We start from the raw sequence: 12,910 nt of genomic DNA, 5'->3' as shown, positions 1-12,910 counted from the left end.
ACTCTAGTTTACATCTTGGAAGAACACCCCTTACACCTCGCCGTACCCATCTTAATTTCCCTACCAGCTTTCTTGTCCGTGAAGCCATCAGTTGCATGGTACAAGTCCTTGTACGCAATTTGTTACGCGCCAAACCCGGACTCCATCCAGTGATGCACAAACTCCAGGAAGACAGTGATTGTGTTGACAACGGCGGCCACAACAGCAGCTACAGGTGGCGCGATGGCCAACACCTTCCATTGTTTGGGCTTCGAGCGGGTGAGGGAAGTCAGGTAGCTGAGAGGTGTCCAGGGGCGAATGGGCGATGCGGCGTCATCCAATGTGAAGATCCAGCCGAGCACGCAGTGGATGCATAACACGACGTACGCTTCCGCGGGCACCACCACAGAGAGGTCAAAGACGCGCGAGAAAAGAGGCTTCTCGGGCTTGGGCACACCCAAGGGCTCCAATGTCTCGTCAAGCACCATGGCCTGGCTGTCGTAGTCCACCCACACCTGCATGGCCTCACGACTGAAGAGGCTCAATGACGGAACACGGAGACACCGTCTTTGTCATAGGACCCCGCTCCCGATGGCAACGTATGCCAGAAATAAAGTTGAGATGTCTTTTATTTTGTATGTGATGAGTTATTGTTAACATTATATTTGAAATGATTTTAATTGATATGAACTTATCTGTGTGTAGTCTTATTTATGACTAAACAAATTTTGAATTGGAGTAGGTTGTTTCAAATTTTAGGAAATTATACATCATCGGAACATTCAGTGTGTGGGTTTTTGACCACACCGGATAGTCCGGTGTTACGGTGAAGTGAGTACCGAAGCATTTTCGGTGCTAAAGTAGAAATAGAAGCAAACATCGGATGGTTTGACGATGGACTTAGAGAGCACTAGAGTATTTTCTGTAGATAGGAGATTTTTGACACCAAGTTTGAGTATATACGCCGGATGGTCCGATGCTGAGTTTGTGAATACTGGAGAATGCACTAGACCTTTTGTTGCAAAGAGGTTGTAGAAGAGTGGTTCGATAGATTGGCACACGCTTGATTATCTGGTGATGGACATAAGATCACCGGAAGTTTTCACCTGACATTTTCTTGCAGAGAGCAAAATTTTCCTGGAATGAATAGTGCTACACTTACCAGATAGTTCAGTTTTCAGGAGCAGAATACACTGGAACATCCGGTGTTCACATTTTCTGCAAAATGTGCTCTGAGTTGAAGTTTTTGATTTGTGCTAACTTGAAGATGTTTTGAAGTGTGAAGAAATGTGTTTGTTTATTTTATGGTGTGTAGGTGACAGATGTAACTTGACGGTCGATGACGGGTGATCGAGATTAAGCAGTTGCTTGGTGCCGGATCATCAATGAGGGTCAGACAGAGTCAAAGGTGATTCTAGTTGTACACATGAAGATCAAGCAAAATATGAAATGGAGGATGAAGAAGATGTGTTGACAAAATCAAGCGAAGGGGATACCGGTGCAAGTGACAAGGTAGCCCGAGGGATCGGGAGCGAGAGAGACTTGCAGGTGGTTTAGATCATAAGACAGAGGATACACGTCATCATCAGAGTGCTTGCTTCTGGTGAAAGCAAGTGACGGCTAGTCAAGCTTTGAGAAGCATGCTAGAGTTTCACGATTTGGCCTCAAAACTGTGGGAGGACTTGAGGAGTATGTTGCACCATCCTAAAGCTTGCGTCGAGGCAAAACCAGGCCGTGAAGGCGCTAAAACCGTTCGATGAATGGAGAAGAAAATAAAACAAAATACTCTCGGTGATAGGTATAAGTGTACTACAAGAGATGAGTATTTTTTTTAAAAATAGGTAACTTAAGGGGTCAAATTTCCTAGGCCTATAAATAGAAGGGTAGGACTATGTGAGAGAGGAACCAACCATTTAAGTCCCTTGTATCACCCATATGAGAACATTGTGCTTGGGTTTTAGAGAAGACGAGGATGCATGCTTATCCTATGTAATAGATGATAGTTTTGAGAGAAAAATCTTTGTAACCCATTTAAAATAGGACTGATCTTTTTGAGTATTGAAATTTATTTTGTTACATATACTTGAATTCCGCTCCTTTCAGTTTCCCTCTCTTGGTCCCTTGTCTTGTGTGCAAGTTTTTCTTTTTCGATGTTGATTTTCGTTTTTCTTTTTGAGCTAAAATTTTAACACATTGGGAGGTTGTTATTCTTAATGCTAAAGACATAAAATTCACATACATATATATATATGATAGAGTCTTGAGTTCTCTTGCCTTTAGACCATTATCATAGAGATCTTTTTCACCCAGTGTTCATCTCTTGATCCTTGAGTGATGTTTTCTCAAGATTCAACCTTTGTATGGGGATAGGTCATATATTGATTTGCTGTAGAACTTAGTGTTCGATTCTAACCATGAGACCTATCTTTTATTAAATCTTCAAGTTTGGTTTTTGATCTTTCTTGTAATCTCTGGAAACTTTGGACTCTCGGGTCCCATCTATCGAGTCTTCGGACTTTCTGGGTAGGTGTAGTTTTTTTTTGCTGCATATTTGTGTTGTGTACTTTTGTAATTCTCGTGTGAAGGTACGTTAGGTGATCAAATAGGAGAAGATTATCAATTTCGTAAGCAATTTGTTGAGACGCTTATTCACCTCTCTCTAGTTGCCACTCTCGATCCTACAATACCTAAGGTTGTCGACGTCGATGTTGACATGGTTGTTGTCGATGTTGTTGAATTCCTAGTTGAACACCGTGTCAATCTCGACCCTTGCCATCGGTGGTGTTGAGGGGGCGCATGTACTGGAATTGCATGGTGGTGGAGAGGTTCCACATGCGTAAGACTGATGAAGATTTAATAATTAAGGATTTACTAGAAATACGGTATATCTTGAAGATAGATCACAATCATACACGTGTTCTTCATTCGATACGGTATGTTTTGTAATCGTCATGGGGTAAATAAGGTATGTGTCGATATTCCACACAGTCTATCATGTTCTATATGAAAACTATACCCAGATTAGAAAGGGATCCTTTAGATATTAGAAAGTAATACCATCTGAGAAGATTATACCTAGAAACTCTAAGTATGGTATGCCTTCACAATCTGACTATATAAGGAGAGGGGATAGTACGCCGAAGGTAGAGGGAGAGGGGAGAAAAGGGACCAAGACAAGCTAGAATTTGAATAAGCAATATAAAGCAAATCTAGTCGAATAGAAACAAAAACAACCCATTAAGATCTACAATAGATTTGTGTCACGTTTAGATTCATCTGATAAGAGCTTCAATATTTAAAACACCAGAGAACTTATCGAGATTCTTATAATTAGATCTAGACACACCCTAATTGTAATTATATTTTCTTAAGATTAATTAAGGTAGGATGAGACGTGAGATTAATTATATTCTCTTGAGATTATATTATTCTTGAGATTAATTAGATCGACACACCCTCAATTTCTTTTTATAATTCGTGCACGCATTACAAGATTCAAACTTTTTGATCTTTGACCAACAATCAAACCGCGCCCTATACTTTATACGAATGGAGTATTTGTATTTTCAGGCCTAAATACTCCTCGCCGCACTATCAGTATTTGCCGCACCATCAGTATTTTGCGAGCATTCTTTGAAAGCAAGCATCCAGACAGTCGCAAATAAAGCTGCAACCAATATTCCATACGCACCAGAAAGTTTTGGTGAGGCTGAAGTCAGGTCGATGGCATTTTTGTTCCGCTGCAATTTTGGACTAGGTATGGCCGTATGGAGATGTCTCTTTCACTCCATGTACAGATTTTTCAAGTATCCAGATTCTTACACACGGTCATGCGTTCCGATTCTTACTGAGCAGATGTAATCGGCATTTGATTTGTCAAATGAATTACAATTTTCGTGGAGCTAAATTTTCCAGTTACATTATCTGGTCTATTATACTCGATATTCACTATGTAATGCATTACGATGGACCTTTTAATTACAAAAGCAATGTACAAAAACGTAGAAAACAAAAGAGTACATCGACCACAAAAACCGAGCATGAGAAATGGTTTAGAGGACCAGCTATTTTTCTTTATAGTAGGTTTGTTTCTTCATTTTGATTGTTCAGAGACTCGGACTTGTCTAGTCGTTCTGAAGTTTTAGTCTTCTTTTGTTGGTTAAACTCTTAAAAGAGTCGTTTGAATTCTTAGTATTTTTGTTTTTATCCTTTTTTCTCTTAATATATTTCGGCTGCACTTTAGAAAAAAAAAGCTATGTACAGATGATATGCCACATATACACTATTCACCGTACTTCCAGCATGTATGTCACTAGTGCAGCCAACTCATATATTGCACAGATTTACAACCAAGAGAACTGACTAATGTTGCACAGATTTACAACCAAGAGAAGTAGAGAACTGACTAATGCTTGCTATACTCATGGCACCCCCTTGTGCATTCATACTCGTACTGACGCCTAACACAACACACATGTTATCTCCCTCCGGAGAGGCCAGTCATCGTCCCGATACTCATCGCCGTCGACGACGGATGCGACGCCGACATGACAAACGAATCAAATCCTTCGTTCTGCATCAGAGTTAGCATGCTGAAGCTTAGGTGCGACGGCGTCAGCTCAGGGAAGGGCATGTCGCCTTCGAGGTACTGCATGACCTGCCGCATGCTAGGCCTCACACTGGGTAACGGATGCGAACACAGCAACCCTAGCTTCAACGCCAGGATCGCCTCATCGGCGTCGTATTTACCCTGAAGCTTTGCATCAACCACCTCAGATAGTGATTCCTTCTGCCAGTGCTCGAGCACCCAATCAACCAGCATGAGTCGGCTGTCTGACATGCTCTGCTCCACAGGTCTCCGCCCACAGGTGACTTCAAGGATGAAGGCACCAAAGGCAAACACATCGGTGAGAGGGGAAGCTTTTCCTGTTCGTGCCAGCTCTGGGGCAAGGTAACCCATGGTGCCCACGACATGGGTTGTCTGCGGGTCAGCTCCATGGTCATACAACCTTGCGAGACCAAAGTCTCCTAGCCGCCCGTTCATCTCACTATCGAGTAGGACATTGCTCGCCTTGATGTCGCGGTGGATGACAACTTGCTCCCAATCTTCATGGATGTATAGCAAGCCTGATGCGACACCTTTGATGATTCGGAACCTCTGTGCCCAATCCAGAGTGGCCTTATCCTCGTGTCCGTATAAGTATTTATCAAGACTCCCATTCGGCATGTAGTCGTAAACCAAAAGAAGTTCACCTTTCCTTCGGCAGTAACCGAGCAACTGCACAAGGTTGCGGTGTCTGAGACGGCCAATGCTAACAACCTCCGCGACGAACTCCTTTATACCCTGTCTTGATTCGTGTGACACCCTCTTGACCGCAACCTCCAATTTGGATTTTGGAAGCACTCCCTTGTACACTCTCCCAAATCCTCCGATTCCAAGCAGCATCTTGCTCTTGAATCCCTCTGTTGCGCGAAACAAGTCCTTGTATGAGAATCGGTGTGGACCGAACTCAACCTCCCAATCCTCTCGCACCTCGGCGTACTTCAGCCGCCTCCGGACGAGCAGAACCACAACGACGACCACGCTGAGGACGAACGCCGCGGTGGCTATTGGCAACACAATATCCAAGACCTTGGACCGTGCCTTCGGGCCAAACCTTGGCAGCTTGGGCAGGCTGGCGATGTCTATGGCCGGAGCAGGGCCGTCCATGGCAAAGCTCCAGCCGAGAACGTAGTGGAACGACCTTACTGTGCCCGTCGAGGACGAGAAGCCAACGTACGCCGGGTCCACGAGCACTTCCGAGAGGTTGTGCGTGGCCGACACCAAAGACTTCGAAGGCTTGGCCATCTTCAGGGGAGCCAAGAACACGTTGATCTGCGTGGACTCGCCGTCGTAATCCACCCAGACTTGCATGGGCTTGCCGCTGATCAGGGACAAGTTGTGGAACGCACCGGTATTGTCGTCGTAGTAGCCGGCGGTATTCACACTGGCGGACTTGAGGCTGTTGATGTCGATGCCAACATGGTTGTCGTTGGGGTCCTTGAACTCGGTGCTCTGAATGGTATCGAGCTCGACGCCGAAGATGTGGTTGGTGGCGTTGCCGTTGTTCTGGGAGTTGAGGAGGCCCAGGTACTGGCTGGGCAGCGCGGACGAGAAGTTGTCCTTCCCGACGAAGAATACGATGCCGTGGCCGCTCAGGTCAGAGTAGGGCGGGATGATGCCGAACACGAACGACGCCGAGAAGGAGCGAACGGGGCCGCCGGGCGTCCTCTGGAACCGGAGCGGCGTCGGGTGCACCGCGTGGCCCTGGAGCTGGGCCGTGCCGTTGGTCAGCTCGAGGAGCCCGGTCCGCGTGATGATGGCCGTGCCGTCCAGGGAGAGCGGCGCGCCGGTGAAGCCCGTGTAGACGAACTGGTCGTCACCGGCGCCGAGTACGGCGACGCCGATCAAGCCAGCGAGGAGGACGCCGGCGAGAAGGGAGCGCGTGCACCTCATGTCAACCATGGCAACCACTAGCAAAAAGAGCTCTACAAATTTGGTGCGTTGTAGGGCAGTCGCGCTCTGCTGCTTGCAGTTTTATAACCAGAAACCAGCATTGAGCAGCCGCCGATCAGTCCAAACGAGTATTCGGGAAGAGAATCTTTACCGTACATCATGATACTAAGATGATAGAGAGTATCATTGTTGTGATCCAACCGTCCATTTTAGTAGGTATTATTGTAATTATCTTGATACCTTTAGGGGTAATTACGTCATTGACTGACCGGACTTCGGACTTTCACCACCTATCATCGACTGACCGACGGAGGGTGAAAACCCTAATAAATAAAATGAACAGAATAAGTGAAAGCTTATCCGAAGAATAAACTAATATTTTGATCTTCCCTAATTAAATATATAATTTACAAGTTTATCATAGTTTTTTTTTTCCAATCCTACTCTTATGATACCCATAATACTCTTTAATGATACCCATGATACTGATGGGCAATATAGTATCATTAGACCAATCTAAACCACTAGATGAAGAAAATGAATGGTATGCATTTATTTAGATATACTGTAAAAATCCTCTTCTGGAAACAAGATAGGCACGACTTGGTTGTTGGGGTCTTCCTGCGTCAAATCACGCTCGTGTTGTCTCTCCACTCTCGAGCGATTAGAACAGGCCATCTTCTAGTCCTTAGACTTTGGTGCGCGCCCGGGTCCAGCATGGGAGCTTCCACGTCTGTTGTTTTGCAGAATCAGTTTTGACGCTTGCGACGCAGCGATGTGGACGTCTGTGAAGAACCGAGGCTTGACCGGCGTGATCGATCGCGAAAGGACTGTAAATTTCTGGATTTCGTTATCCGAACAGAGCAGCTACGGTAGTTACTGGTATATAGGCACACTGCGCAGTACAATCAGAGCTCCTCTCTCTCTCTCTCTCTCTGCTGCCGCTGCTGGAACGGGACGTCGGTGTCGCCGTCTCGCCGCAAGCGGTGACCCGCGGAAGACAGATTCGGTCCAGGTAGACGGATGTGAAGTGCAATTGCGACGAGAGCGATGGCGGAAGAAGCAATCGGACCATGACGCGTGGCCGTGGGGTATGGATTGTGGAGGTTACTGCAACGACGGGAACGCGGATTGACGCTGGAGACGTTGGAATGCGGGATTTCGAGTGGCCGTTCCAATCATGTGCTACAGTGCTAGTGATGTTTACCCACCGGCGGTTGACTGGACCTGACAGCCTGCCACCGACTGCCGAGCCGGAGTAGTCAGATGAGATATTGATATTTATGTTTTGTTTGATGGGAGATATTTCAAGGTTTTGGTATAATTTTGGGTTTCTTAATTGAAGCATTATTTTTAAAAAAATAGTTAGAACATAGTTACGTGTGATAATAATTTGTTCTGGATAAAAGAATACATATTATAAAATAATTACCATAAGAATCGATGTTTCTATTTTTTTACAAATTCCGGTGTGCTCAGATCAACAACTAAAAATATAAAAAAGATAAAAGAAATCAGAAGTCCATGTTTATTAATTTTGAACAACAGTGGACATGATACACTATAAAAAAAATAACCTAGCTTGCATAATCTTTGAAATAGCCTCTTAGTACTTAGGATACTTAACAAAAAAAAAACAAGAGATTACAAGGTGCAACACTAAAATAATTTCTGGTCGTAACACATTTTCAGAATTTTAAGATACATACTTTCAATTCAGTTTTCTCAAAATTACACTCGCCACTCATGGTCATAAAACATTTATCACCAATAGTTTGCTCTAATTGAGATAAAAGTTGTGGACAGCACCGGCCTGCAATGAAATGGACCAATTTTTTTTTAAAAAGAATCATTATAAAATTCTAAAAAAATATACCAGCACATTTATAAATGAAAGTACAAAACAAATATACTGAACATTATCTACATCCAGCTCCCAACCAGCCTTGAGGGACAAATTAAGATTGATATAAGGGGATTTATCTTTACAAGCTTTTCTATTTGAAACTATTGGAGAAAGCTTCAAACTATTACTTGGATTCAGATTCACACCATTGACATTGCCAATTGGAAAAAAATGATTACATTGACTCATATCACGTCAAAACACATCAATGTCTGCTGAAAATGTTGATGTGCAGCATAAAAATAACATACTCCAGGGACAGGAAAAGAGAGAAAAAAAAGCAGCATATAATTAGCACTAGACATTGACATAACAAAAATTAGACTAGACAATTTAGCCTAATTAACGACAGCTTAAAAAAAGCTAGAGAGTTTAAGACAGAGAGATACAGATAAAGACATGGCAACCTACCTATTTTTTAACTGAATGTAATTATACATACGCAATATCCGATTTAGGATAAAAATATATTCACTACATCTTCGGGTTAAACAAAATCGACATAGAGATAGAATAAATCTTGCAGTCATGATAACCAATTTGTATTGGATTGAGTGTACATAACATGCTGAAAAAAACCAGAAAAGCATCTTGTCCTAAATGAAATCCACCTAAAAATGAACCCAACATCTTCAGAAAAAGAACCAACCTAAAGAAGGATCATGTTCTCGTTCTCGTTCGTCATCAAGCATCTTTGATCTCGTTTCATTGAACAATGCTAACATTTTAAAAATTAAATCTTCAGAGGTTAGTTGAGTTTTCTTAGATTGTTCAACAAAATAATCTTAAAAAATCCGGCGTAGACCATCTTTAGCCCGTGAATGTAGGTAAAAAAGCACTGTTAAAACAGTGTAAGAGTGATGACACAATAAAAATAAAGAAAATTGTAATGATGAATGAAACAAGCACAACAAGAATAAAAAAAGACTTGAGATGGCAAAACAGAACAAGAGGAACTCTCAAGTCTAGACATAAAATCAAAAGATATTAAAGTTATGTCAAAACTTTTCTGATCACACTCAGTGGAGAAGTGTGTGGAGGTTGGTTTTGATTTCTTATCATACATAATCTTTTTACTTAAAAAAAAGAAAAAACAATAAAGTGTAAGTGATCACAATAATTAAAAAACACTTGCACGATGCTCATGTAAATGCTTAAAAAACACTTGAACCACGTATAAAAAAATATATTAGACCATGATAACAAATAAAAAAAACATATCTTGACATTTCTCAGATCAGCAAGAACAGAAACATCCGACTTCCTCTTCAACTTTTGGATTTTCTAAAAAAATAAAAAAAGTAGCATAGATAAAAGAGAAAAAAAAGAAGAAGTTAGTAACATAAAAAAAGAGAATTCACGTGACAGTAAAACTCATAAAAAATACTTATATCTTTCTTGTACAACTAAAAATAATATCTCTAACGCAGCGTCCTCTCTCTCTGCTGCTGCTACCGCCGCTGCTGGAACGGGACGTCTGTGTCGCCGTCTCGCCGCAAGCGGTGACCCGCGGAAGACACATTCGCTCCAGGTAGACGGATGCGAAGTGCAATTGGGACGAGAGCGATGGCGGAAGAAGCAATCGGACTGACCCGTGGCCGTGGGGTGTGGATCGTGGAGGTTTCTGCAACGACGGGAACGCGGATTGACGCTGGAGATGTTGGCATGCGGTATTTCGAGTGGCCGTTCCAATCATGTGCTAGTGATGTTTGCCCACCGGCGGTTGAATGGATCTGATAGGCTGCCACCGCCTGCCGAGCCGGAGGTTTGATGGGGAGATTTAATTTTGTGTTTGGTAATATAGATAGAGTAAATGATGATTAAGGGTTGTTGTTTGATTGAACGGATAGAATTTGAATGAATTAGCTAAAATTTTATAAACCTATTTATTATATGTTAAAATATACTCACATAAGATATTGTTTGATTTAATTATAATGTATATAACGTTATAATCAGATCGCAAGTTAGATAAACAGTTTATAAGATAATATTATTTAAAATATGTTAATAAAAAATATGCTTATCCTAACCGATCAGAATATGCCATATTAAAATGAATAAAGTTCATCTATAGTATAGATTATTTCGTACAGCAGTTTTTTTTAAGATAAACACATCTAATATTTTTTAAAAATATTCTTTCTAAATAAACATCTTATCTAACAAGCTCCCCAATCAAATATCTGAAAAACCATATAACCATTTATGAGATTCGTTGGCTGAGACTCGCGCAACTCCTGGCACTTTTTTCTGCTGTAGACCAGTGTAGTCGCGGATTGGACTGCCAGGAACGTAGCTTGTGCTGTAAGCTGCCTGCAACTACTACCGTGTCCCGAGTCAACGAGTCTCTTGGCATCCGGAATATTTTTTATTTTAATCCTTTTAAACTAACATTTTAAAAATAACATGTGAAAAATTAAATACCTAGTAACTAATCTTTTTATTATGTCCAAATACATAACATTACTCATCAACATAGTTACACCACATAAATTGTGACGATCAAGATAACTACACTTGCGTTAGCCTCGACGCCTTTACACTCGGGGGCTAATGTGGTACCCCTGAGTCATGCCAAAGGTGTTGTCGCGACCACTGTAACACCAATGGTATTGACGTGACTTAGGCCAATACAGAGTGCCGCGTCACGCCGGCCGCCCTCCTCTCCCTCTCACTCCTCCACCTCCTTCCTCCAGATCGAGCCCGAGGACCTTGCTTTCACCCCTCTTCCCTCTCCTCTAAATTCTGCATCAAATTCATCGATTTTGGACCCAAATCAAAGGGGATTTCATCAGAAATTACTCATTGAAGGTAAATACTTCATTGCGTCCATTCAATTTAGATTTTCTCCCTAGTTTTATATGGTTTTCGGTTAGCTAGGGTTTGAAGATTAGGTGATGAAAATATTGAAATTTGGTTAGATTAGCTTGTGGTTGTTTGTTGTTGTTAAATACTTAATATAACACATTTATTTTGCTTGTACGTAGACCATTTTACTATTGTAGTTTGTGTTGTGAAATTGATTGTTCAAGATGGTAACCAAGTTTAGTGCATAGGATTTGATAGTGTTGAATGTAAAAGTGTTTGTGCATGTCAAATTTGTAATGAATTGGTATTTATGCAGTTGTATAGTATGATGACCAATTTGTGGTGTAAGTAAAAGTGGGCACACATCGACAAGAAGTATCCGCTCTCTCTGTTCTAACTTGTGATTATGGTAAGCTTGTTGCGATCCTTCAGTCGCTACATGAAGATACTGTTGATCGTACTTACTACCTAAAAAAGAATTATCATATGAGTGTATATTTGTTATGGGTTAAGGTAGAAGCATATATCATTACTTTTTCTGATATGATGCTTTAATAATTTGCAGGAGTGGGAGATGTACTACTTCTTTCAATGGATTGATGTGCCTGAGATGTATGACCTTAGAATTCTGAAGGTGAAACGATTTAGTCAATATCTGAATTCATATGGCAAGTTTGTTCATTGGGTTCCTCCTCTACCAAATCCACCAAAACTAACGAATAAAGAGAAGCGGGAAGTGAGCAGAAGACGTGTAGTGGATCCTCCGTTGTGTAAGTGTGGGAAGCGAATCATGATTTATGAACCTTGTGGGAGATCTCCTTATTTCCGTTGTGAAGGGATGATAAAGGTAAAAACAGATCATTGTTGCTTGTTTACAATTTGAATGAGGTAGAGTTAGATATCATGTACCTTGTATCATGAATTTGAATGCAGCGTTATGATGTTACCTGTAACTTTTAGATTTATTGTACGGTCTCTATGGTGAATGAATAGAGGAGGAAGAGGATTAAGTGAAGGGGAATAGGGTGATAGAACCACGTCATCCAAGGAGTTGCACTTGTGGCGTGAAAGCTCGATACGGGATAGTGCCCTCCGAACTTGGTGTAGGATACTACTATGGGCATGTGGTTAGCAAGGACATGGTTAGTTTTATGCATATTATCTATATTTTCTATTTCGATATCCTATGTTGGTTGTACCTTGTTAATGGGAGTTCATATGATTTTGTTTTCATGAATAGAGTACGCATACATGTTCATGGGAGGGGTACATTGATAAAGATGAGGTGGATCATGAAATTGCATGGCAGAGTAAGTGTCATCCGATGGTGCTGCCAAGCTATCTAGAGCACCGTAAGAAGGCAACTCGTGATTTTTACCATAGTATGTATCATCAGAATAAGAGGAGAGCCATGAAGGGTCAAGAGGCAATGGCTAAGGTGGTGCAAATAGATAAAATGAAGGCTTTTATTGCTAATTTGCATGTGCTAGTCTCGGACGACGACGACAATGATGAGTTGCTCTATGATGGGTCAGACGATTAGCGTGAGGGGTCCGTTCGATAGGTATATGGTTAGTGTCTTATATTAACATACTATGTGATGAACTATTTGTGAACTTCATCTGTAAACATCGTCGATTGTAATATGTGAACCATATGGATTGTTTTATTTGTGTGTTTGGTATATTTATTTGAGAAATTTGGACGTGTTAAATGAC

At 41.7% G+C, this 12,910-nt stretch overlaps 1 protein-coding gene and 1 long non-coding RNA gene across 2 annotated transcripts; one reads left to right on the top strand and one right to left on the bottom strand.

The window, feature by feature from the left end:
• Positions 1-4,271: 4,271 nt before the first annotated feature.
• On the bottom strand, positions 4,272-6,547 carry LOC133915353 (L-type lectin-domain containing receptor kinase SIT2-like). Its single transcript, XM_062358487.1, has one exon. The coding sequence runs from the start codon at positions 6,482-6,484 to the stop codon at positions 4,457-4,459; it is 2,028 nt and encodes a 675-aa protein (XP_062214471.1). The 5' UTR covers positions 6,485-6,547; the 3' UTR covers positions 4,272-4,456.
• A 4,118-nt stretch (positions 6,548-10,665) lies between these two features.
• On the top strand, positions 10,666-12,910 carry LOC133914106 (uncharacterized). Its single transcript, XR_009909167.1, has 3 exons — positions 10,666-11,601; positions 11,758-12,039; positions 12,153-12,910. It is a non-coding gene; the product is annotated as an uncharacterized LOC133914106 (long non-coding RNA).

This window comes from Phragmites australis, chromosome 4 (genome assembly GCF_958298935.1).
Source record: "Phragmites australis chromosome 4, lpPhrAust1.1, whole genome shotgun sequence".
Taxonomy (NCBI): Eukaryota; Viridiplantae; Streptophyta; class Magnoliopsida; order Poales; family Poaceae; genus Phragmites; species Phragmites australis.
This window is presented reverse-complemented; position numbering and strand designations above follow the sequence as displayed.